The sequence below is a fragment of the Nannospalax galili genome, unplaced genomic scaffold (genome assembly GCF_000622305.1).
Source record: "Nannospalax galili isolate Female #2095 unplaced genomic scaffold, S.galili_v1.0 scaffold2926, whole genome shotgun sequence".
Classification (NCBI taxonomy): Eukaryota; Metazoa; Chordata; class Mammalia; order Rodentia; family Spalacidae; genus Nannospalax; species Nannospalax galili.
The window spans coordinates 133,374-161,013 of record NW_008354709.1 but is presented as its reverse complement, the minus strand read 5'-3'; the positions used below and the strand labels follow the sequence as shown (position 1 = coordinate 161,013).

The 27,640-nt window shown below is 42.2% G+C and overlaps 1 protein-coding gene across 4 annotated transcripts in view; it reads left to right on the top strand.

The window, feature by feature from the left end:
* Nucleotides 1–27,640, top strand: part of Cnot10 (CCR4-NOT transcription complex subunit 10) — an 85,197-nt gene that overhangs the window by 6,269 nt on the left and 51,288 nt on the right. For all 4 annotated transcript variants that reach the window (XM_008851932.2, XM_008851930.2, XM_008851933.2 and 1 more), the window contains exons 2-7: nt 13,364–13,458; nt 14,246–14,407; nt 17,681–17,831; nt 22,779–22,921; nt 24,205–24,291; nt 24,589–24,672. In XM_008851932.2, coding sequence (XP_008850154.1) covers nt 13,364–13,458; nt 14,246–14,407; nt 17,681–17,831; nt 22,779–22,921; nt 24,205–24,291; nt 24,589–24,672 — 722 coding nt within the window. The remainder of the gene's footprint in view (nt 1–13,363; nt 13,459–14,245; nt 14,408–17,680; nt 17,832–22,778; nt 22,922–24,204; nt 24,292–24,588; nt 24,673–27,640) is intronic.

The window sequence follows — 27,640 nt, the reverse complement described above, 5'->3', positions numbered from 1 at the left end:
TCTTAGGCTGTGAAGTGAGTTCTCTGGTCAGAAGCGATGCTGTGTAGAATACCATGACGGTGGATAAGGCATTCTGTAAGTCCCTGGATGGTAGTTTTGGCAGAAGCATTACATGCAGGAAAGGCAAATCCATAACCAGAATAGGTATCTATTCCTATAAGGATAAAGAGTTGTCCCCTCCAGATGGAAATGATCCAGTGTAGTCAATGTGCCACCAGGTTGCCAGCTGGTCACCATGGGGAATAGCACCATATTGGGGGCTCAGTGTTGGTCTCTGCTGTTGGCAGATTTGGCACTCAGCAGCAGCTGTAGCCAGGTCAGCTTTCATGAGTGGGAGTCCATGCTGTTGAGCCCATGCATAACCTCCATCTCTGCCACCATGGCCACTTTGTTCATGGGCCCTTTGAGCGATGACAGGGATAGCTGAAGAAAGAGGCTGACAATCCACAGAGCAGGTCATCCAATCTACTTGATTATTGAACTCATCTTCTGCTGAAGCCACCTTTTGATGAGCATTTACATGAGACATAAGTGTGTTCACATCCTTTGCCCATTTGGAGAGATTTATCCACATACTTCTCCAAATGTCTTTCTCACCAATTTTCCAGTCATGCTCCTTCGAAGTTCCTGACCATACAGCCAAACCATTGGCTACAGCCCATGAATCAGTATATAATAGCACTTCTGGCCATTTCTCCTTCCAAGCAAAATGCACGACCATATGCACTGCCCGAAGTTCTGCCCACTGTGAAGATTCCTTCCCCAGTGTCCTTCAGGGTTGTTCCGGAAATTGGCTCTAATGCCACAGCTGTTCACTTCTGAGTGGTGCCTGCATAGCGTGCAGAACCATCTGTGAACCAAGCCCTAGTCTTCTCTTCCTCAGCCAGTGGATCATAGGGCACACCCCATGAAGCCATAGGTGCATGCTTGAGAACAGGAAGCATTGTAACAGGAGTAGGAACCATAGGCATTTGGGCAACTTCTTCATGTACCTTGCTTGTGCCCTCCGGGCCTGCTCACATGTATATCCGATCACTTGTATACCACTTTCATTTGATAATGGATTGTTGCTGTGCGCATCCTACTTTATGGCTTCAGGGGGTCAGATAACACCCAGCTCATGATGGGTAGCTCCAGTCACATGGTGACTTGGTGGCCCATTATCAAACGTTCAGTTTCCACTAAGGCCCAATAGCAGGCAAAGAGCTGTCTCTCAAAGGGAGAATAGTTATCTGCCTTACTCCAAAATCCCAATGGCCTCCGCTGTGACTCCCCAATGGGGACCTGCCAGAGACTCCAAATAGCATCTCTTTCTGCCACTGATACCTCAAGCACCATCGGGTCTGCTAGATCGTATGGCCCAAGGGGCAGAGCAGCTTGTACAGCAGCCTAGATCTGTTGAAGGGCCCTTGTGTGTTCCAGGCCCCACTCAAAGGTAACTGCCTTCCGAGTCACTTAATATATGGGTCGTAGTAACACACCCAGATGAGGAATGTGCTGCCTCCAGAATCCAAACAGGCCCACTAAGCATTGTGCTTCTTTCTTGGTGGAGGGAGGGGCCAAGTGCAACCACTTATTTTTTATTTTTTATTTTTTTTGGTCTTTTTGAGGCAGGGTCTCCCTGTAGCCCTAGCTGTCTTGGAACTCACTATGTAGACCAGGCTGGCCTTGAACTTACAGAGATCCACCTGCCTCTGCCTCCTGAGTGCTGGGATTAAAGGCGTTTGCTACACGCCCGGCTTATTCTTTACCTTAGAAGGACTGTCTCTGCAAGCTCCACATCACTGAACTCCTAGAAATTTCACTGAGGTAGAAGGCCCTTGAATTTTGGTTGGATTTATTTCCCATCCTCTCACACGCATATGCTTTACCAACAAGTCCAGACTGTCTGCTACCTCCTGCTCACTGGATCCAATCAGCATAACATCATCAATATAGTAGACTAATATGATATTTTGTGGAAGAATCAAGCAATTAAGATCCCTTTGAACCAATTTATGGTACAAGGCTAGAGAGTTAATATACCCTTGAAGCAGGACAGTACAGGTATAATGTTGGCCTTGCCAGCTGAAAACATATTGCTTCTGGTGGTTCTTATGAACTGGTATCAAGAAGAAAGCATTTGTCAAATTAATAGTTGCATACCAGGTACCCAGGAGATATATTAATCTGCTCAAGTAAGGAAACCACATCTGGTACAGCAGCTGCAATTGGAGTCACTACTTGATTAAGTTTTCAATACTTAACTATCATTCTCCATGACCCACCTATCTTCTGCACAGGCCAAATAGGAGAGTTAAAGAGAGATGTGGTGGGAATCACCACCCCTGTATCTTAAATCCTTGATGGTAGCACTAATTTCTGCAATCCCTCCAGGGATGCAATACTGTTTTTGGTTCACTGTTTTCTCTGGCAGAGGCAATTCCTGTGGTTTCCATTTGGCCTTTCCAACCATAATAGCCTTCACTCCACAGGTCAGGGAACCAATGTGGAGATTCTACCAATTCCTAAGTATATCTATCCCAATTATACATTCTGGTACTGGGGAAATAACCACAGGATGAGTTCTGGGACCCACCGGACCCACTGTCAGTCAGACTTCATCCCAAACTCCAATTATTACCAGACCTCCATAATCCCCTACTTTAATTGGAAGGCCACAATGCATTTTAGGGTCTTTTGGAATCAGTGTCAACTCAGAACCAGTATCCAATAGGCCTTGGACAGTCTGATTATTTCCTTTTCCCCAATGCACACACTAGTAAAAGGCCACAGGTCCCTCTGGGGAAGGATGGGTGAGAGGCAAACAGCATAACTCTTTGGTACCGTGACAGAGTCCTTAAGGGCACCCAGCCTTCCCTTCATTCAAGAGGTTCTGGGTCTGTAAACTGTCTCAAGTCTGGAAATTGGTTAACTGAGCAGGATTCTCTATTGCTATGATCCAATACTGATTTCCTGTCATTTGTCCTAGAGCTTTTCTGCCTATACAAATCAAATAAAAACTGAATAGGCTTCTTATGTATTTGGTCCCTGGGAGTACCGTGATTGATTAGCCAGTACCACAGGTCCGTTCCAGTCATGCCATTGTAGGTATTGTTTTGCCTTTGCCACCCATTACGATAAGTACACTCATCTTGTCTTTGGTAATTCAGTACTGCCACCTGGCCCCCACTCCGAGCTCCCGTTACACCTATTATATTTTCATTTAATTTATGCAATTGAGCAGCAGCATCTCCAACTGTAAGATCTGGCATAAGGAAAAGAGCAAAAACAAAGCTCTTCAAACGTTCTTGTGTTTCAGTACTTTCCATCTTAAAAATCAGTAAAAGGCATGTCCTCTTCAACTCTATCTTGAAAGTTCTTTTCAACTTTCCCTTACGATACTTATTGACTCTTGGTCTCATGCTGGTATTTAGCCTTAGATGGAGTTTACCACCCACTTTGGGCTGCATTCCCAAGCAACCCAACTCCGAGAAGACCCAGCCGTGCTGGGGGCTACTGCTGGCCTCACACCATCCATGGGCACCTCTTAATTTGGTTTCATGTACCAGAGTGGGGCACTGCTGTGACAGACCTACGTAGGAGGATTTTGGAAGCATTTGGAACTTTGGGCTGAAAAAGCCATTGAGTGCTCAGAGTTTGTTGCTGTGGAGTTGGAACAGTTATGTTGGAAAGAGTTGTGGACGATGGAGTCCTGGCTTGTGCAGCTTCAAAGGGAAGCAGATTTGACTTATCAGGGCTGTTTATGTGGGATTTTGAATTGAGAATCTGTGGGTTCTAGGCAGCTCAGGCCAAAGAATCAATTGTGATTAAGAAGAGACCAGTACCTGAAGTAAAACCTTTGCTTTATTGGGACAATTGATGCTGGTTAGCTGGGGCTGAAAAATCAGCTATAGGTAACAAGAGACCAACATCACTGTGGTGAAGTCTTCTGGGAGATATTTCCTCAGGGTCCGCACACAGAGGGACCCAAGCCTCTATCTCAAGCTGGAAGCAGGACTTGGTAATATGTAAAAGTCTCCTGCATGGTTCTGGTGTTGAAAGCGTGAAGGGGTCACGGAAAGCAGCTGAGGCTTGGCACTCTGAGAGGCCAGGAAAGGCCATAGGTGAAAATGCAGCTTCAGTTGCAATGAAAACCCCAGAATTGAAGGGGTCATGGGGAGAATCTGAGGCTTTGCACCCCAAGAGGCAAGAAGAGGCCATTGGTGAAGATATCTCAGTTTCAGTGGAGACACCAGCTCTTTGGAGATGCCAGGACCGTGGGACGACCACCAAGGGCAGCAGCAGATGTGGAATGGAAACGGCCTGGGTCTTCGAGACAAGCTGTGTGTGCTGTGAACAGCAGAGAGGTGGAGCTGCCAGAACCCTTTGGAGCCTAGAAGATCGTGTGTGAATCCCAGATGTCCAGCCTTGAGCTACTTTGCTGGACTTTGATTTGGGTTAGATGTGCCCAATTCTTCCCTTTGAAATAAGACAGTACTTGTTTTGGATTTTACAGGAGCCCCCAGTTAAGAGACTTAAAAGACACTATGGACTTAAGTGTTTGGATTTTTTTTAAGGTTGTACTGTCTTATGTTGTGATATTAATGTTAACATTGTATCTTGGGGCTAAGAATTGGAAAGGTTATGGTTTAATAGTGATGTATTTGTGTGTCAAGTTGACAAGGGGTCAGTTGTGCTGGATAGCTTTAGTGTCAACTTGACACATCTGGGTTGAGGGAGCCTCGACTGGGGAATTGCCTCCATAGGACTGGCCTGTGGCCATGTCTGTGGGGCATCTTCTTGATTGTTGAGTGATGTGGGAGGGCCCAGCCCACTGTGGGTGGTGCCACCCCTGGGCAGGTGGGCCTGAGTTGCATAAAAAAGCAGGCTGAACAGAGGCCAGGGAGCAAGTCAGTAAGCAGCAATCCTCCGTGGCCTGTTCCAGCTCCTGCCTCCAGGTTCTTGCCCTGAGTTCCTCCTACCTTGGACTCCCTGATGAACTGTGACCTGGGAGATATAAGACAAATAAGCTCTTTCCTCCCCAAATGGTATTGGTCAGAGTGATTTGTCACAACAATGGAGAAACAAACCAGGACACATGATAATAAGATAGGGGATAACTAAGAGAACTATTTTTTAGATGGACTGACTTTCAGAAGAGCTAAGAAGTGATATTTGAACAGTGACCCTACAGACAAAAAACAACCATTAAGGTGGGCTAAGGACCTAGCTTAGTTGGTAAAGTGCTTGGACCTGAGTTTGATTCCCAAAACCCATGTGAAAAAGCCAAGAGTGATTGTGTGTACTTGTACTCCCCATGCTGGAGGTGGAGACAGTTGGATCCTTGAGACTCACAAGCTAGCCAGCCTAGTCTACATGGTGAGTTTCAGGTCAAAGATAGACCCTGTCTCAAAAAATAAGGTGAACTGCTCCTGAGGAACAACACTGGATGGTGACCTTTGGCCTATACATACACAAACATACATAGGCATGCACACCTGCACATGTTTCTCCACACAAACAGTTGGACGCACAGAGGAAAAAACAAACACCTCAAACCATCATGCCTGATACCTTGAATATAAGCTCCCCAAGGACAGAACAGCTTGTCATCCTCCAATCAGCTTTGAATTGTTAACATTCTGTATTGGAATATGTTGGCTCTTTCAGTTAACAGACTTTTTCAGTTTTGAAGAGGAGGTACCTTTCTTTTTTATGTTCAGACTTAAAGGCATCTCTGTAGTTAGAAATGAAGTCTTTTGGCGTGAAGAACGTTAAGGTTTGTGCATCCAAGAGCTCTGTACGCCTGCGTCAGCCATGTTCCTCAGGCCAGGGTAGAAGGAAAGTCAAGCTTATGGATGAGCAGTCATACACACTTTCAGTTGGCAATGGAGATTACTTTTGGACAAATAAAGATACACTTTGGAATTATGTGCAAACTCTGTCTGGTAAGAAGTCAGCAGTTATAAATAATCTTTTTTTTTTTTTTTTTTTTTTTTTTTTTTTTTTTTTTTTTGGTCTTTTTGAGACAGGGTCTCCCTGTAGCTCCAGCTGTCCTGGAACTCACTATGTAGACCAGGCTGGCCCTGAACTCACAGAGATCTGCCTGCCTCTGCCTCCCGAGTGCTGGGATTAAAAGCGTGCACCACCACGCCTGGCTATAAATAATCTTTTTAACATTGGAAAACTGATTACAAAAGTTAATACCTATCTTGCAGGAAACTTGAAAATTTATTGTATAAAATATATTAACAGAATAAAAATAGTATGATCCCATTGAAGTATATATATAATTAAAAAAAATTTATACTGAGATGGAAGGATGTAGGTAAAATAATAGTTGACTAATACGCAAGGGGTTATTTATACAACTCAGTTCTCTAAAATACATGTAGAAGGGGCTGGAGAGATGGCTGAGCGGTTAAGAGCACTGACTGCTCTTGCAGAGGACCTGGGTTCAATTCCTAGCGCCCACATGGTGGCAACAATCTGTCTATAACTCCAGTTCCAGGGGATCCGATGTTCTCTTCTGACTTCCGAGAGCATTGCACAACACGGGTACACTTGCATACATGCAGGCAATACACTCATACACATAAAATAAAAATAAAAAAATATTTAAAAAAAAAATACCACTGGGTGTGGTGGCCCAGCACTCAGGAGGCAGAGGCAGGCTCTCTCTGAGTTCAAGGCCAACCAGGTCTACATGGAGAGTTCCAGGCCACCTGGGGCTACTGGGAGACCCTGTATCAAAAAAGACCAAAAGTAAAATACATGTAGAAATGAGAGTTTCAGAGTCTTGTCAGCCTTGAGTCCAGCTGTTTAACTTGAAGTTGGCTGCTTCCCAGAGGAATTTTAAGAGGCTTCATTTTCCAGGAATGATGACAGTTGTGGCTGCAAGAGCTCTATCCAGTCATGATGGCTCTTGACTAATCCCAGCACTTGAGAGCCTGAGGTAGAATGATTACCATGAGTTTGAGGCCAGCCCTGGACTATCTAGTGAGTTCCAGGCTAGCCTAAGGTATAGTCTTAATAAGACCCTGTCTCAGAAAAAAGGAAAAAAAGAAAGACAAAAAATCTTCAGTGCCTTTGTGAATTGTTAGGTATTTCTCTCTGATCTCTTGTATTTGTTGTTTGTTTTGAGATTATGTTTTTGTTTTGTTATGTTGTATTTTTTTGAGACAGTATCTTACTGTGTAACCCAGGGTGCATCAGGTCCAGCTCTGATCTGTATTGCAGAGCTACTGACAGACATAATTACAGAATGTCATTCAGCCAGGCATGGAGGCACACACCTTTAGTCTCAGCTTTGGGGCTACAGGAAGACCCTGTCTCAAAAACAAAAACAAAGAAAATCATTCAGAGCCAGCCTTGGTATTGCATACCTTTTGTCTCAGAGCTCAGGAGGCAGAGACAGACTGATCTCTGTGAGATCTAGGTCAACCTTATGTGCATAGTGAATTCCAGGGCTTCTGGGGCTACAGGGAAACCCTATCTCAAATAAAAAGAATGTCATACAAGCCCAGTATGGTGCTACATGTCTGCAGTCCCTGGACTTGGGAGGTACAGGCAGGACAATGAGGAAATCCAGCCTGGGTTACATGCGACTGAGTGTCAAAAAAAAAAAAAAATCCATGCTTAGGAGAATTTAAACATGAGTGTGGAGTACAGCAATCTCCCTCCCTAGAGCCTGGCACATACTAGGCCATCACTGTGCCTTTGTACTATATCCCCAGCCTCTTTCTTTTTTCTTTTTTTCTGTGGTTCTGGTGATCAACACCTGGCTTAGTAAGCCCTTAGCAACATCCCTAACCACCTTACTTTGGATTTGTTTGTTTTTTAATACAAAACTCTTTACCATGCATGTCATCTTTGCCATGTTAATGTCCTCTGTATTATTCCAATTTTAGCAATGTGCTACCAAAGTTAGCATTCCCCCCTCCTTTTCTTTTAAGGAAAGGTTTCACTGTCTTGCTCAGGCTGGTCTAAAGCTCCTGGATTCCAGCAGTATTCCTGTCTCAGCTTCTTAAGTCAACACTGTATTGTTTGAGACAAGGTCTCTCTGTAGCCCTAGCTGCCCTGGAACTCAATATATAGACCAAGCGGCCTTGTTCTGAGAGATCCTCCTGCCTCTGCCCCTGCCTTCCTAGTGCTGGGTTTGAAGGTGTGCACAACCACACCCAGCTAAGCCAGATTTGTTTGTAAATCAGCACTTTAAAAATTTTTTTATTAATTCTTTGAGAACAGTGCATTTTGATTGTACCCCCCTCCTCCCCAAACTCCTCCGAGATCCACCCCCACCTCCCTACTCACCCAACTTTGTGTTCTGTTTTTTCCCTTCCCTGTTGAGTCCAGTATGTGTTACTCAAATACTCTTGGGTGTGGAACCCACTGTGGATTGTGGTTGACCTACCAGGGATCTCACCCTTAAAGAAGATTGACTCTTTCCCAATAGCTGCCAAGTGCCAATAGCTCCTCGGCTAGGGATAAGAATCCCTGCCCACTTCCTGCCCTCCATGCTGGGATTTTGTCTGGCTTGAACTTGAGCAGGTCTTGTCATGCTGTCACTGTTGCTCTGAGTTCTCATGTGTACCTGCCCTGCTTTCTGGAAAGTACTGTTTCTTTGTAGTTGTCCAGCACCTCTAGCTCTTACAGTCTTTCTGCCCCCTCTTCCAAAAAGTTCCCTGAGCCTTGGGAGAAGGAATGTGATAGAGATGTTCTATTTAGGGCTAAGCATTCTTCAGTCTGTTCTCTGTGTGTTGACTAAGAGTGGGTTTCTGTGATAACTGCCTTCTAAGAAGCATCTCTGCCAAGTGTTGAGAGATGCACTAGTTTTGGGGTATAGCAGTAGTAAGTCATTAAAGGTCATTTTAATACATTAGTCCCAGCACTTGGGAGGCAGAGGCAGGCAGATCTCTGTGAGTTTGAGGCCAGCCTGGTCTACATAGTGAGTTCCAGGCCAGCTGGAGCTACAGGGAGACCCTGTCTCAAAAAGACTAAAAAAGAAAAAGTCATTTTAATACTATGCCCATTTAATAGATTATTAGTAGTAGGTTCTCCCCTATGGCTCATGACCTATCTAACCACAGGTTCTTGGCCTCAGTAATGAAGTCAGATATGGTTCTATCGTGTGGAGTTGGCCACCAACACAGTTTTTTGTTTTGAATCAGTGTCTCCTGTGTCCTAGGTTGACTTTCTACTTGGTACCCAAGGATGACCTTGAACTGCTGAGTCCCTTGCCTCTACCTCTGGAGTGCTAGGATTAGAAGCATGTGCCACCATACCTAGTTTATGCAGTGCTGAGATCACACCCTGAGCTTCATGGATTCTAGGCAAGCCCTTTACCAACTAAGTTACTTCTCCATTCCTGGTTATATTTGTTCATTTTTTTGTGATACTGCAAATTGAACCCAAAACTTTGCACATACTAGGCAAGAGTTGTACCACTGGGTTACTGCAATCCCAACTCACTGTTTTAATTTACATGTATTTAATGAATTAGGTTACATTTCATTTCATTTGAAATAGCTTTGTGTGAAATTGTGTGTGTGTGTGTGTGTGTGTGTGTGTGTGTGTGTGTGTGTATTTTGACAGTCTCAGTATATACCTAGGCTGGCCTGTGGCCTGGAACACACTTTATATCCTACACTGGCTTTGGGCTCCAAATCCTCCTGCCTCTGCCTTGTTGGGATCACAGATATACCCCACCACATCTGTCTGAAACCATTTGTACATACTTCCGCAGCAGATTCTTGGTTGAGGAACCCTTCGCAGGAGTGTGGTAGTGAGGCTAGTCTTGCTGAAAGTAGCCAAGGGAATGTTGTTTAGGCAACTGCTTTTTGTTTTTTTAAGATTATTTATTATGTGAATATATGTGTGCTGTGTGTGTTCAGGTTCCCATGGAGGTCAGAAATGGTTGGTTCCCTGGGAATTGGAGTTACAGTCCATTGTGAGCCACCTGATATGGGTGCTAGGAATCCAACTCAGGTCTTCTGCAAGAGCAGTTGGCAGTCTAATTGCTGAACCATCTTTCCAGCCCTGTTTAGGCAACTCTTAGGAAATTGCCGTGGTGGTTTTCTGCTTCTCTGCTGTCAACATAGGAGGTAGGGGATGGGGGTTTGTGATGAATGTAACAGAGAACTCTAATTCATCCCCAACCCAACTCCATGGTGATAGACCTGTAGAAGGAGAAAGGAGACTGGACAGTGAGCAGAGGAACTGTAGTACAATGAGTTTCTAAATGACATTCTCGAATGTGGGGAGAGGTAAGAAAAGCAGTTTTCAGAATGAAGCTTTGAGATCAGAGTTTACCTTCACTCTTTCCTGGATATCCTGGGAAAGTTGTTTAACCTCTGATCTAGGGTTTCCTTGTTTGTAAAGTAGCATTAACATCTTCCTTGCTAGTTATAATGACAAGTGGTAATTTTCAAAGAGCTCCAAGGAGTGATGTATAGTCTTAACAATAACAAACTGAGTTGGAGAAATTGCTCAGCAGTTAAGATCTTTTACTACTCTTGCAGAGGACCCAGGCTCAGTTCCTAGCACCCACATCACAACCTCCTATAACTCCAGTTTCAGGGGATTTGATGCCCTCTGGCCTCCATGGACATCTGCAAACACTTGGTGAACATAAATTTATGTGGCCACATACATTCACATAAATAAATCTTTTAAATACCCAACAATAGCCAGACATGATAGTACACACCTTTAATCTCAGTACTTGGGAAGCAGAGGTAGGTAAATCTCAGCCTGTTTCAGGTCAGCCTGATCTACACAGCAAATCTAGACCAACCAGTGTTACGTAGTGAGACACTGTCTCAAACAAACAAACAAAACCAACCCCAAAAGCCCAACAATAACAAACTGACCGACTACTCCTGGAAAAGTAAAACAAGGGGTCAAAATTTCACTTGCTTTCTGATAAAGAGATATTGGGGTGGTTATTGGGGGTGGGGAGGTGAGGCATCATCTGCTACAGCCCAGCAGGCCATGAATTCTTTATGTAGCCATGAGTAGTCTTGACCTCCTGTGTCTGCCTCCTGAGTGTTGGGATTACAGGTGTGCATCGCTATGCCCATCTTCATTTCTGGCCTTTGAAGAGAGGATGTTGCCTGGAAAGATTGAAAATACTCCTTTGTGAAGGAGCTGCAGACCCCACATGTGGTGAGCCTTTCCTTTAGAGGGAAGAGAGTTACTTTCTGGAGAAGGAAGGAAGAGGGAGGAGAAGCTGGCACCATCTTCCACCTCCTTAGTGTGTGTGTACATAATACATAATCATGTGCCTTCCTCATTCCATCATTACACCTGTACTGAGGAGAAACTTCTGAGGACAGTATAGTATTCAAATGATGAGAGCCTTAGGTCTAATATTTTTAAGGCCTTCTGAGCCTGAAGGACCTCATTCATGGCTTGGAGTCAAGCCTGGGCAGGCAGGTTTTCATTGTGCTTTACCATGGTGAAGGGGTTCTCAAAGTGGCCTCTCCTAACACTGATGAGCTAGTGTTAAGAAACTCTTAACCTAGGAGTTGAGGGTGTAGCTCCGTGACAGAGTATAACCAGACTGGCAGGGATAAAGATATTTTGAAGCAACACTTTTGTCCAGTATTTTGGCTGTCAGACTACTGAAACAAAGAATCCCAAGAAACTAAAATTCTCCCACAAATATCATCCTGGGAAAAGAAAAGGCCTGGTGTCAGCCAGAGGAGGAATTTGCTTCCTAGAAAAATGTCACACAGTACTGACACTTGTCAGGCTTCCTCACTGAAGAAACTGGAGCCCAAACAGTGATATGATAGGTGGAGTCACACCTTGACTGTAGGCTACTTAGATAGGGGAGCTCTGCATCTCTACTTAAACCTCAGCCTCACTTCAAGACACTGAAGATGGACTTGAAGGAGTCACTGGATCTCTTTGACCTTCTTCCCAGCTTGTTAGGTCACAGGCTGTGACCCCCAAGTCTGGTAACAAGAGCATGTACTTAACATGCTCCAGATCCTAGGTGTGGTGGTGCACACCTTTAATCCCAGCAAGAAGCAGGTGGATCTTTGTGAGATCAAGGCCATCCCGGTTTATCTAGTGAGTGAGTTCCAGGCTACCTGGGACTACAGGGAGACTCTCAAAAACCAAAACAAAAAAGACAGAAGCAGGTACTGCCTGTAATCTAGCACTTAGGAGATGGAGGAAAGATCGGAGAGTTCAAGGTCATCAGTTCGAGGCCAACCTACACTACATTAGTCCCTATCTCTCAACTTTTTTCACCATCCCCTACCCCCAGAGCAAAACAGAACAAGGACAGACTCATTTTACATGAATTCATTTCTTGTGCACACACAGTGAGCCATGATGCCCATGTGTTGGTCAATGAACAACTTTTGGAAGTTGGCTCTCCTTCCACAGGAATACAGGGATCAAACAGGCTTGCACAGCAAGTACTTTTTGCTTACAGAGTCATCTTGCCGGCCCTAACTTTGATTTCTTTTTTTTTTTTTTTTTTTAATTTTTTGTTTATGGGTTTATTGCCTGTTTGTAGGTCAATATACCCTTATCGTGCAATGCCCATGGAGGTCAGAAGAGGCAGTTCGATCCCCTGGGACTGGAGTTACAGACAGTTGTTAGCTGCCATGTGGGTGCTGGGATTTGAACCAGTGCTCTTAACCACTGAGCCATCTCTCCAGCCCCTGATTTTTTTCTTTTCTTTTTTTTTAAATATTTTATGTGTATGAGTGTATTGCCTGCATGTAAGTAAGTGTACCCATGTCGTGCAATGCCTGTGGAGGACCGCAGAAGCCATTGGATCCCCTGGAACTGGAGTTACAGACAGTGGTTAGCTGCCATGTGGGTGCTGGGATTTGAACCTGGGTCTTCTGCAAGAACCAGTGCTCTTAACCACTGAGCCATCTCTCCAGCCCCTGATTTTTTTCTTTTCTTTTTTTTTAAATATTTTATGTGTATGAGTGTATTGCCTGCATGTAAGTAAGTGTACCCATGTCATGCAATGCCTGTGGAGGACAGAAGAGGCCATTGGATCCCCTGGAACTGGAGTTACAGACAGTTGTTAGCTGCCATGTGAGGGCTGGGATTCGAACCTGGGTCTTCTGCAAGAACAACCAGTGTTCTTAACCACTGAGCCATCCCTCCAGCCTGATTTCTTTTTCTTTTTCTTTTTTTTTAATCTTTATTTTATGTGTATGAGTGTGCCTGCATGTATATAAGCACACCCATGTCATTCAATGCCTGCAGAGGGCATCGGATCCTCTGGAACTGGACTTACTGGGATGCAAACCTAGGTCCTCTCCAAGAGCAGCCAGTGCTCTTAACCGCTGAGCCATCTCTCCAGCCCCCCAACTTTGATTTCTAAAGAAGCCTTGTATGTTTGCAGATCAGGGAGCAGAGAAACATGAAGGGATGGGCCAGTCATCTGGGATCACTGACCAAGAGAAGGAGCTGTCTACCAGTGCTTTCCAGGCGTTCACAGTAAGAAATGGCTTCTCTCTTCATCTGATCAAATCACATAGGCATCTTTTCAAAACAGATTTGAATTTTATTCTGTGATGATTCATGAATTTAGTGAGAAGTAGGTTTTGTTTTGTTTAAGTATGATGAAAAGAATGAAAGTGCTTTGCACTATACCCAAATTTTTCTTTTCATAAACATTTTAACTCCCACACTGTTGTTTTTGAGTTTTTTAAATTTAGATTTGTAAATGTATGAGTCAGTCTCTCCATTTCCCTAATCTGTTCAATTCTTGTCTTGAATGTACTTTTAAAGTGTAACATCAAATGTTTGTTGCCAGAATTACAATTTTTCTGACATTAAACAATATGAAAAACTTACCTGATTATGTACATATACATACATTTGAAATATACACATAAGCAGAATTTGGTTTGCATTCAAACTATATTTACTGGAATTTGGAAATTTGGAGTAATTATATTCCCTTTCTTGACTAACCTCAGCTGTTTATTACCCTGCTAGCAATGTATGCACATTATATATCTATAATGTCTGCACATGTGTGTTATTGATATATCTGTTGATGTGAGTTTGAGTTTTAGGAAGTAAACACCCATAGGGTCTTAATTGACAGATTGTTTCATCTAGTGCTTTCATTTAGAATGTTAAGGGGAGCTCTATCTTTAAAAAAATTTTTAAGTAAAGATGAATAAAATATATTTGAAAAAAATGTATTGTTACTGAAGCCAATATGTAATTTTATGTATATATATATATATGTAGTTTTTGTTTGTTTGTTTTTTAGTCTGGAAATTATGATGCCTGTCTGCAACACCTTGCCTGTCTCCAAGATATAAACAAAGATGATTATAAAATAATTTTGAATACAGCAGTAGCTGAGTTTTTTAAAAGTAATCAAACAACAACAGATAATTTGAGACAAACACTTAACCAGCTGAAGAATCAGGTGATAAATGAATTTAACTGTAAAAAATTATTGTGTTAATTTGTGAAATACAAAGAATTAAGGAAAATATATGTGATTTCTTATCTGATATTGATGGCAGTATTTCTAATGTTTCTGAAGTATTTGTTGATACTAATTTTGTTTGAATGCAGTTATTAGTCCAGTCCCAACACTGGGAGGCAGAGACAGGTAAGATGGATCCCTGAAGCTCATGGCTAGCCAATCTAGCCTGTTTAGCAACCCCAAGGCCAATGAAAAAACTTAAAAAATAAGGTGGAGGGGGCTGGAGAGAGAGCTCAGCAGTTAAGAGCACTGGCTGTTCTTGTAGAGAACCCAGGTTTGTGCCCAGCACCCAAGTAGCAACTAGCAAACATTCTTAACTCCAGTTCCATGGATCCAACACCCTCTTCTGGCCTTTATGGGCACATGGGTATATTCATATACATACAGACAATTCAGTTATGCACATAAAATAAAAATTAAAAAATCCAAAAAATTTTAAAGGGGAAAAAAATGAAAAAGCCATAGAGCTCAAGATACCTGATGTTGACCTCTGGCTTTCTTCACATGAGCATACATAAGCAAGTTTACCCTCTCACCAGACATGCACAAAAAAATTAAATAAGTAAAAATAAATATAAGAAGAGTTGCAGCTGGGTGTGGTAGTGCATGCCCTTAATCCCAGCACTCAGGAGGCAGGATCTCTGTGAGTTTGAGGCCAGCCTGGCCTATATAGCAAGTTCAAAAGTTGCCTTTCTTGGAAATTGAGTTTTTTCTGCTTAAAGATGCTATTTTTTAAAATTTGAAGATTGTGACTCGATAAGAAAATATTATGAAGAGCTTTCAAACTCTTGAACTGTTGGTCAGCCTTGACCTTTCAGAGTATTTGAATACCCCATCCATGTCAAGCTCACCATATGGATGACTGAAGTCTGAAGAAGCTTTAGCTTCCTTGCCATTAACTACCACACTAAGGTTGTTAAATACATACTTATCAAAATCCCACAGCATGATTTGGAGAAATGCCAGTCTTAGTATTAATCACATAACTTTGCAAAATAATTTATCACAATTTTTGTAATGTGAAAAAACACTGGCTTTAGAATTCCATTTCCATTAGTTATATGTAATTATAGAAAGGCATAGCTAGGCATGGTAGTACACACCTTAGTCCCAGCGCTGCGGGGCAGAGGCAGGTGGCTCTCTATGAGTTCAACCCAGCCTGCTCTACAAAATGAGTTTCTGGTCAGCCAGAGCTGCATAGTGAAATCTTGTCTCCCAAGGCGGGGGGGTGGGGGGGGGTGGCAAACCTAGTCTGTAATTCTAGCACTTGGAAGACTGAGAAAAAGTGGATTGCTATAAGATTGAGGTCAACCTGAAGTACAGAATAAGACCCTATTTCACTTTTTTTTTTTTTTCCTGGTCTTTTTGAGACAGGGTCTCCCTATAGCCCCAGCTGGCCTGGAACTTACTATGTAGACTAGGCTGGCCTCATTCTCACAGAAATCTACCTGCCTCTGCCTTCCAAGTGCTGGGATTAAAGGCATATGCAACTGCGCCTATGAGAAAAATTTTAAAATATTTATTTCAGTTTTATGTGTTTGAGTGTGTTGCCTGCATGTATGTAAGTGCACTCGTGTTGTGCAGTCCCTGTGGAGGTCAGAGAGGGCATTAGATCCCCTGGAACTGGAGTTGTACAGTTGTTAATTACTATAATGGTGCTGGGAACTGAACCTGGGGTCTTCTGCAAGAGAAGCCAGTTGCTCTTAACTGGTCACGAGCCCCCAGAAATTCAGAAAATATCAGGCTAGTGAGATGGGTCAGAGGGTAGAGGCACTTGATACACAAGCCTGACAACTTGAGTTTCATCTCCAAAACACAGGTAAAGTGGAAGGACAGAGCAAATTCCACAAAGTTGACTTCTACATATGTACTGTGGCACAGATCCTCACCATCATGCACACACATAATAATAAATTAAGAGGAAAAAAATGTCATTAGCTTTAAAATACAAGATATTATGACTTTTCTTTTGATGTTTGGTGTAGATTTTAGTAAATTCTAGTAAAGCCCATAAAAGCTTATTCTAACCATCAGGTAGGATATAGTATATTTTTTGTTTATTATTCTTAAAAATTATATTTTAGCTGGGCGTGGTGGTGCACACTTTTAATCCCAGCACTGGGTGGCAGAGGCTGGCATATCTCTGTGTTCAAGGGAACTACAGGAAGACCTTGTCTCAAAAAGACAAAAAAAAAATTTTACTAGCCAGGTGTGGTTGAGCACACCTGTAGTCCCAGTCCTTGGGAGGTAGAGACAGGTGAATTTCTTTGATTTTTGAGGCCAACCTGGTCTACATACCGAGTTCCAGGCTAGCCTGGGCTATATATATAGTAAGACCCTGTTTCCCAAAAAAAGAAATTCTGTTTTATTTTGGGGCTAAACCCTTGAAAGTATACTTCTAGTCATATGGCCTCAGACAGCATAATTGAAATTTCTGGATTCCTTATTTGTAAAATGAATATAGTCTGGAGATCTGGAGAGGTTTTGATGTAGCAAGCCTGGTACCTAGTGGTTAGTTACTATTTTCTGTTTGTTTTTTAAGATAGAGTCTCCCTGTGTAGCCTATGCTAGTCTTGAACTCCTTATGTAGCTCAGGCTGACCATGAAATTGAAATCCTGCCTCAGCTTCCCAAGCCTGTTTCGTACCCCATTTCACTATTCTTTCTAATATTTAAATTTTATATTGGTTTTTATAATTATGCATATTGCCTGACATTTTTATGCAAAAGGTCATGGCTTCCTAAGACTCCTGAGCCTACCATATGGGAAGCCCACTCAAGAAGCCATGTTAACAGCTAAGACTGAAGATGTCTTCATAAGTAGCAAGAAAGAGAACTGTGCTACATACTTAGTAAAGTTCTGTCAGAATGTTTTATTTGGCAAAAATTTAATGTGTATGAGGCAAATGGATGAAATATTTGAAAATAATTAAAATCTACAGGTACTTACTATTGGAAGTGTTGAAGTATCAGAATATGTTAGAGTGGGGCGTGGTAGTACAACATCTGTAATTCCAGCTACATTGAGATTGGCCTAGACCTCCCTCATTGTGTAGCCTTGGCTGGCCTTGAACTTGTGACTATCCTCCTGTCTCAGCCTCCTAAGTGCTGGGATTATAAGGGTGTGCCACATGCCCAGCTGAATTCTTTCACTCTTGCTGTTTATTTCCACACTGTTGTTAGAGCATGTTCTGCCTTGACTGTTTTATAGGTCCACTCGGCTGTTGAAGAAATGGATGGATTAGATGATGTTGAAAACAGCATGTTGTATTATAATCAAGCAGTTATTCTTTATCATCTGCGGCAGTATACAGAGGCAATATCTGTTGGTGAAAAGCTTTATCAGTTCATAGAACCTTTCGGTATGTTGTCTGTCCAGTCAACAATCACCTCATCCTCTCATACTTGGAGAATTCTCTAGTACTTCTACCTAGATGACCTAGATCAGATTACATATCAATATTTAAAGGGAAAAAAGGAGAAGATGGGAGAGAGAGCTTTTGGTAAAGTGCTTGCCTTACAAGCATAAGGGACTGAGTTTGAGCCCTAGAGTCCACATTTAAAAAAAGGTGGGTGTGGTAGCACATGCTTGTAATCAAGACCAAAAATAAAGAAAATAAAGCTGTTTCAGCTTTTCTAAATTTGTTTTTAGAATAAATAAAACTTATATGACAGTTTAGTCCCAGCATTTGGGAGGCAGAGGTAAGCATATCTCTTTGAGTTCAAGGCCAGCCTGGTCTCCATAGCCAGTGCCAGGGCTACATATAGTGAGACCCTGTCTCAAAACCACTACCACCATAACAAAAAACTGGGGCTGGGGAGATGGCTCATAGGTTAAGAGCACTGACTGCTCTTCCAGAGGACCAGGGTTTGAGTCCCAGCACCCACACAGTGCTTAATAACTGCCAGTAACTCTAGTTCCAATGATTCAGAAACCCTCTTCTGGCCTCTGCAGCTTTGCACACACATGTTGAACTTACATACATTCAGGAAAAATATTCATACACATAAAATAAATAATTTTTTTAAAAATTTAAGCCCTTAGGCTGGGTGTGGTGGTGGTACACACCTGTAGTCCCAGCACCTAGGAGGCAGAGGCAGGCAGATCGCTGTGAGTTCAAGGCCAGCCTGGTCTACATAGTGAGTTCCAGGCCAGCAGGGGCTACAGTGAGACCCTGTTTCAAAAAGACCAAAAAAAATTAAGCCCTTATATGACATTTAGTGAAATCCAGTTTCTTTTAGCACTCCTTCCCACCTAAGTTTTGAAGGTATCCCACATGGTGTCGCAGAGTAGCAGGAAGATTAGGTGTTCAAGGTCATCCTCAGCTACATACCAAATTCCAGATCAGCCTGGGTTACATGAAATTCTAGCAGAAAAAGGTATTCTGTGATATTATTCCTGGGGAGATACGAACAAGCATCTACTCACCCCAAGTAGGGAAGCAGTTACAGACCAAAGTAGGAATACCACCAAAGTCCAACTTGGTAAACCAGTAAGTTTTATTGGGGTTACTTGCAACAGCAGAAGTTACTCAAAGACAACTGCCTCACCAAGGCCCACCCCAACTGATAGCTCACAAAAGAACCTGGAGCATACCTAAACACAATCCGCAGCTATCTCAATACTTTGGGGAGTGTCTTTTCCAGGCAGCTCATTTGGTCTGAGCGTCTTCTAAGTACCTTGACTAGTGTCTGCCTCTTCCAGGCAACTAGCCTTCTCTGAGAGTCTCAGGAGTCCTTACTGCTTGTATACTTGGAGAAGGAGGGGTTTAGAGTATGTGATCAGTTTCAGGGACTCTATAAAGCCTTTGAGTTATTTACTTCCAGAGATCAAGGAGTTTGTCTTCAGAGTGGAATGTTTTTACCTTCCTTTAGAATATTCTGTGTTTTAAGAAACTTACCTCCAAGATGGAAGGTTTTATCTTGGAGGAAATTGCTCTACAACATAGAGACAGGAGAAAAAGAAGAAAGGAGGGAAGGAAAGAAAGGAGAAAGACTGTTTTCTCCTTGCTATTAGAGCACTTTGGTGAACTGAATTCTTTCTTCCTGCACTTAAAGCATTTTAAAATGTTAGAGGCCAGTGCAGTATCTCGTTATCTGTTTTCTAACTGAAATTTCTGTGCACAGTCATAGAGTACCTGATACAGAATTGTGTTTGCTTGCTATTTTCGGCCTTGGATAGGAGTAGTGAGAAAAGCAAGGGCAGGGAAGCAGGAACCGGCAGATAATAGAGGGATGAGTGGTTAGAGAGCGCTGCTTTCCTGCCCATAAGCAGACAGGGTTCCTGCCTGTTCAAGTCTAGGCATTAATGGGACTTCTGATTAATGAACACCTGTTTTCTGGCGTTCAGGTGTTGGCATGTGTTGATGCCTCTGTGACACTTGGGGAGAGAATTACGTAGGGATCTCCTTTGCTGACAGCTGGTTGAGCAGCTGCTGTCTATGACTCCAGGGAGCCCTTCTGAGCTGCTTTTCTCTTTCTCTCGATCCTAATGACTTGGTGACTGACTAGACAGGAGATGGGCAGGGATAGAAGTTTGTACGAATAATGACAGGTCCTTCCATGCACATTTATGTGCTTGGTAGCATTGGCAGTGCTTTTAGAATTCCTAAGCTGTTCACAAAATCCTATAAATATGTACTGTGGCTGATAGAATATAGAAATCAGTATCATCATTTTTCTTTCATTTTTCTTTTTAAAAATTATACTTATTTTTCTTTTTAACTACTGGGGTTTTTTGTCTCTCTCTTTTTTTTTTAGGATTTTACCTTTTAGAGAAGTTTCAGGTTCTTAGCAAAATTGAGGGGAAAACACGGCTGTTTCCTGTTGCAGTCCCTCACCCACAATCAGAACCTCCCCCATTACACTACCTCCTATTGCTAAGTGCACCAGTGTGCATGTCCACACCTACACATCACAGTCACACAGAAACTAACTCTTACCTTAGGATTTATTCCTGATGCAAATTCTGTGAATTGGACAATGTACCCATTGTAGTGTCATACAGAAGACAGCCACTATTCTAGAATGCTGTTTTCTGGTTAACTTCCCTCCTTTCTCCACAATTACTGATTTTTTTTTTTTTAATGTCTCTCTAGTTTTACTTTTTCCAGATCATGAAATTTGGAGTCCTCATTATGCATACTCTCATACAACATGTATTAATTGGGCACACAGGTCAATACTGTTGGCCAGACACTGTTTGGGGGTATGTGTTACAGTTAACTAGAGGAAATCTTTGCCCTTGTTACTCATATTGGAGAGAGAGAGAAACACTATCTATTGTGAAGTAGTTGAATGCAGTGAAGTTATGCTAAAATCAGCTAAGGGCATAGGGATGAACTTGGGACATTACTTTTAGATCAATGAATCTGTGTTTGAAAAGAACTTTGAATAAAGGAAGGGAGTGGGTCTTGTGGTTGTAGGATGCCTTCCTACTAGGGCTTATCAGATATATAAAGCACCTGAGGTGGCCAGCAGTGCTGAGAACAGCAGCTTCGTCTTTGTGGAGCTGGATGGGGAGACTGTGGAAACAAAATTGGAAGTAAGGGGGGGCGCAGAGCAGATAGAGAACTGTAGCTTAGGTCGCAATTAGGTCTCAGATGTGCTGAAAAACTCTTTGGTTATAAATGGATTGCACTCTTTAATGGCTTTTGGAATTTTCTGTTCTAGACTGTAACTGCTGCTTTTTAGACCTGCTTTTCTCTTGTATTTTTCCTTTCATCATCTTTTGAAAGCGAAATAAATAAGATGATTTTATGTAACAATGTTCCCTGCATTTTCCTGTTGGCAGCCTCAGTTTGCTCATATTCCACACTGTTTTTGCTCCCCCATTATATTGTTTCTTTTCCATCTCTGTATCCTAGAGGAGTTCTGTTTCATAAAACATAAGCCTTTTTAGAGTTATTCAGAAGCGAGAGATCCTCAAGTAGGTAAAATAGTCTACCATTTTACAGGTCAGGCAGCTAAAATCTAAAGTTAAGTGATCTGGATTGGTGAGATGGCTGAGTGGGTAAAGGTATTTGTTCATGAGCCTTTGAGACCAGAGTTCTTCCAGATTCCCCAAGGTAACAGAAAAAAAAACTGATTCTCAAGAATTGTCCTTTGGGAGCTGGAGAGGTAGTTCAGTGGTTAAGAGCACTGGGTAGGGCTGGAGAGATTGCTCAGTGGTTAGGAACACTGGTTGTCCTTGCAGAAGACCCAGGTTTAAATCCCAGCACCTACATGGCAACTAACAACTGTCCTTAACTCCAGTCCCAGGGGATCGACAGCCTCTTTTGTCTTCCTCGGGCATTGCACAACACGGGTGCACTTACCTACATGCAGGCAATACACGCATACATACACATAAAAAAATAAATAAAATTGGGAAAAAAAGAGCACTAGGTGCTCTTGCAGAGAGCCTGGGCTTGGTTCCCAGCACCCACATAGTGGCTAATAACCATCCATAACTCTAGTTCCAGGGGATCTGACACCCTTTCCTGGTCTCTATGAGCATTGTCCAAACAGTTACACTAACATGTGTGGGCAAAATAGACACAAACAAAATGAAACAAAAATTATTTTTTGTTTATTTTGTTTTGTTCGTTTGTTGAGACAGGGTCTCCCTGTAGCCCCAGCTGACCTGGAACTCACCATGTAGACAAGGCTGGACAAACATTCTTTTTTTTTTTTTTTTTTTTTGGTTTTTTTTTGACAGATTTGCCACGTAGGCAAAGCTGGCCTGGAACTCACTATACCAGGCTGGCCTCGAACTCACAGACATCCACCTGCCTCTGCCTCCCAAGTGGTGGGATTAAAGGCATGTACCACCACACCCGGTCCTACAAACATTCTTTTTTTAAAAAAAAGAATTGTCCTTTCACCTTCATAAACATGCCATTGTGTATATGTGCTTGCGTGTGCACACACACAATAAAAATTTGAGGTTAGGTAATATACAAAGACCACAGTGTACTGATAAGTACACTGTGGTAGTAGTGGAGTAAGTAATTGAGGCTTCTTTCCACAGAAGTGAACATTTCCCATTACACAGGCTGGTGTTTAGTAAATTTTCTACGTAGGATTGGTCACTGAATCCCCAGAAGAAGCCTTGAGACCCCTGATAGAATAACGGGAATGCTTGATAGCAAGCTAGTTCTATTTAGGTGAAGGTGTATTTTTATTTATGTGCATTTATTTAAGTGAAGGTGTAAGTTTTGTTTGGCAGAGCTCTGCGTCCTGTTTTGGGGGATAATCTGAGATGTATACTTGACCTTGGATTCTAACTTTTCCTGTTTGTTTGTTTGTTTGTTTGTTTGTTTTGCCAGAAGAAAAATTTGCCCAGGCAGTGTGTTTTCTGCTTGTAGACCTGTATATATTAACCTATCAAGCTGAGAAAGCTTTGCATCTTCTTGCTGTCCTAGAAAAAATGATTTCACAGGGTAACAATAATAAAAATGGGAAGAATGAGGTGAGTGTTCCCAGCTAATCAGACTAATATTTAAAACTATGATTCTTATTGTCATATCACATAATATCTTAACAACTTTACTGAGGTATAATTCATAGAAACTTTTCACAGTATTTGTCCAATCTAATAAACTACCTTTTAAAAACTTTCTGTTGAGCTGGAGAGATGGCTCTACATTTAAGAGCACTTGTTGATGTTCTTCCAGAGGACTGCAGTTCAGTTCTCAGCAACCACTTTGGGTGGCTCACAACCAATGCCTCTGGTGTCTGTGGGCACCTGTACACATGTGCACACACTCCTGCACACATATACACATAATTTGAAATTTTTTAAAAAATCTCAAAAGCAAAAAACTTAACCATTTTCATGTTTAAGGGTTTTCAACCTAACAAGTATCTATAAGAGATTTCAGTCGAGGTGTGGTGGTGTACACCTTTAATCCCAACACTTGGGAGGCAGAGGCATCTGGACCTCTGAGTTTAAGGCTGGCCTGGTCTACAGAGTGAGTTCCAGGCTAACCGGGGCTAGAGGGAGACCTTGTCTCAAAAAGACCAAAAAAAGAAAGAGATTTCAGGATTATCCCTGAGCATTGCGTTGTAAAATATTTCACTTTTTCATATTTGGTAGCTGTAGTATTTGGTAAAATACAATTTAGTCAGTAGACATATATGTGCTGTGGAAGGTTCTAATATGACAAAATCGAAACACTGTGGTCCTTTTACCCTGGGTCCTTTGCTGAGAAGGGATGGATGGAGTAAAGTGAGCTCATGGATAGAAAGGAAGGAAATCAGGGATTGTTTCCAGGAGTTTGAGTGTTTGAGCTCAATATTCAAATAGTCTGACAAGTAAAAAACAGGAGGGATAGAGTAGGATAGCAATCATGGCAGGGAAGACAGCACAAAGGGATACATGGCAGGCTGGGAAGTATCTGGTGAAATGAACAGTGAGAAGTATGGAGAGTGGCAGGGCTGAGGTTGGTGGAGGGAATGTGGGTCAGAGCATGAGGAAGATGGAAGATGGAATGCTTCTTTAGGAAGAAGGCAGGGTATATAGTGGGCTTTAGAAAGAGGTCTGAGTGATACCTATGCTTTTTAAGCAGACCCATCATTATGCTCATCTGTGAACTCTCAGTTAGGTTCCCATTAGGCACTCCGGGCTACTGACACTAGGAGTGAGCCCTGGTTTCTCCAGTTTAAAAATGATCTATAGGTACTTATATTAGCTCACTTGGAAATCAGTTATGGTCACAGATATTTGATTAACTTTATTTCACCATTGTACAGACTGGCAGTAATACCAACAAAGATGGATCTAATCATAAAGCTGAGAGTGGAGCTCTAATAGAAGCTGCAAAATCAAAGATACACCAGGTAGTGTTTGTCTCAAATGGTGGTTCTTTGTCACTGATGTTTACTTGTTAGTGCAAATAATGAAGTGATAGGAAATCAGTGAAGCACTCTAATTCAAAGCATGTATTTATCTGGGTTTAAAGAACTGTGGTTTAGCAGTACAGTTACCCTCTGAATATGTTTTGCTTAAAATACACACAGTGTCATTCTTTAAGTTCCTGTATAAAAATTTGAGATAGTTATCCTTAACTGGAAAGCAAAACTTTAGTGTGTATAAATGAGCCATCCTTCTTACATGCTAATATTTTTCCTTTACAGTACAAAGTAAGAGCTTATATCCAAATGAAGTCCCTGAAAGCATGCAAAAGGGAGATCAAGTCAGTCATGAACACAACTGGAAATGTAAGTTCCTTCTGGACTTTTCTCTCCTTCAGTTTCTGACTTTATTTAGACTGAGTATTTGTCAGTTTCAGCTTAAATATAACAATTGAGCTGGGGAGTATAGCTAAGTAGTGGAGCATTTCCCTAGCATGAACAAAACACACACACACACACACACACACACACACACAAGAATGGTGACAAGAGTTTCTGCTTTGTAGCCAGTGAGATTGCTCAGCTGGGCAAGGTGTTTGCCATGCAAACCTGGCAACCTTGAGTTTGGTCCCAGAACTTACATAATGGTGGAAGGAAAGAATCACTCCACAGAGTTGATCCTCTGATCTCAACACACAAATGCCACATCATGTACACACACACACACACGCACGCACGTATGAATAATGAGTAAAATTTTAAAAGAAAAGGTTTCCACTTTGGTTTGTTGTTATTTCGGTTCTGGGGTGCTGGGGATTGAACCCAGGGCCTAACACATGCTATGCAAGCACTCTGCCACTGTGCTACTTCTCAGCCCAAGCTTCTACTCTGTATGTAGTTATTTATTTATTTATTTATTTTTGTCGTTTTGAGACAAGGTCTCCGTGTAGTCCCCAGCTTTGTAGACCAGGCTGGCCTTGAACTCACAGAGATCCGCCTGCCTCTGCCTCCCTAGTGCTGGGATTAAAGATGTGCCACCACACTCGGCATATGACCATTTGACCTGGTGTGGTGGTGCACACTAATCCCAGCATTCAGGAGGCAGAAGCTTGTGCATCTCTATGAGTTTGAGGGCAGTCTGGTCTACATGGAGAGTTCCAGACCAGCCAGTGCTACATGATGTAACCCTGTCTCAGAAAAAAACAACAAGCAGACAAAAATTCATTTTAAATAGCTAGGTAACTTCCTAGTACTCTATGAGTAGTTTATCACAATTCACCTAAAACTTTGGCTGATATTAGGCATTTATGTTATTTTTGAATGTTTCAGCTTTATCCTCAAAATATGCCTTTAATACTAGCACTCAGGAGGCAAAGGCAGGCAGAGCTCTGAGTTCAAGACCAATCTAGTCTACATAGTGAATTCCAGGCCAGCAGGGGCTGCAGGGAGACCCTGACTCAAAAAGATTAAAAAAAAAAAAAGGGGTGTGTGTGTGTGTGTGTGTGTGTGTGTGTGTGTATGCGCATTGAAGATTTAGCAGTCAAATTATAGCTAAAACCTGGGGCCAGCAGGATGGTTCAGTAGGTAAAGGCACTTACCATGAAGCCTGATGACCTGGGTTTAATCCCCTAATCCCTAGAACCCATCTTATGGAAGGAGAGAACCAACTCCTGCATTATCCCATAACACATTTCGAATCATGGTATGCGCATACCCCCCTAAACACACTCACATTCACACACACACACACACACAGTAAATAAACAAATAAAGGATAGAAATCCTGAGGAGGTGATGTTAGAAGCTTCAGGCTGGATCCTTATTAGCCCCTGAGTTGTTTCTTCAGCAATTTTTTTTTTTTTTTTTTTTTTTTTTGGTCTTTTTGAGACAGGGTCTCCCTGTAGCCCCAGCTCTCCTGGAACTCACTATGTAGACCAGGCTGGCCTTGAAGTCATAGAGATCCGCCTGCCTCTGCCTCCTGAGTGCTGGGATTAAAGGGGCGCACCACCACACCCAGCTCTTTTTTTGTAGTGAACAATTAATCTATAAGAGAGAGAAGCCAAAACAGGGAGGTGATCATTTATCAAACCTTATGCCTTAAAGGAATCTATAGTCACAGAGGACAGATGAGTAAAAATAGGTAATTGGCTGGAGAGTTGGCTCAGTGATTAAGAGCACTTGATGTGCAATCATGAGAACTAGAGTTCAGACCATGGAACAAGCTAAGCATCCCATACGTGCCTATAACCCTAGCTCTGAGGACAGGAAGGAAGCAGGAAGCTCTCTGGAGCTTGCTCACTTCCGATATAGCCTGGAAAACATAAGCTTCAGGCTCAAGAAGAGACCCTGCCTCAAAGGAATGGACAGAGAGATAGAGGATACCCAGTGCCCTCTTCTGGTCTCTGCATACATGCAAATAATATTTTTATTATTTTTATTTTTTAATTATTTTTATTTTATGTATATGAGTATTATGCATATAAGTGCATCAGTGTTGTGCAGTGCCCACAGAGGACAGAAGAGGGCGTCAGATCCCCTGGAACTGGAGTTACAGACCATTGTTAGCTGCCATATGGGTGCTTGGATTCTTCTGCAAGAACAGCTAGTGCTCTTAACTGCTGAGCCATCACTCCAGCCCCACATGCACATAAATAAAACTTGGTTTTAGAAATTGGTAATTACCCAGATCTCTGCATGATGTTTTACTTTTTAGAGAATTTTTTAAAAATATTTAGACACAGTCTCACTATTTAGTTCTGGTTGGCCTAAAACTTGCTGTGTAGACCAGGCAGGCTTTGAACTCACAGAGATCTGCCTGCCTCTGTCTCCCAAATACTGGGTTTAAAGGTGTGCACCAGTTGCACTCTAAATTAGTATTTTCTGGTGAAGCATCTTCAGGTTGAGAATTCTTAAGAGGAATGAAGGTGATCTGCAATCCAAAACATGAATTTGGGAATAGAAAGAATAGTGCCTGCAAAAAAACTTTTGTTTGATAAATTCTCCCATTCATATGGTGACACTGTTTTTGCTTTTTGTTTTTGTTTTTTCCTACTTGGAAAAATGGTAATTTGGATCCTAATGAAAAATGTGCTTGTGTCCTAAGAAATAAGAAAGGCTGGGGATAGCTCAATTGTAGAGCACTTGCCTAACACACAGTCGTCCTTAGGGTCAGTCTCAAGCATGCACACAAAGAGGATACAATTTTAGCACTCAGAAGGTAGAGGCAGGAGGATCAGGAATTCAGGACCAGCTTGGGTTATAATGAAACATTGTTTTAAAAGACCCAAAAGAAAAATACATATATAAATAAAAAATTAGGTATGGTGGCTCAAGC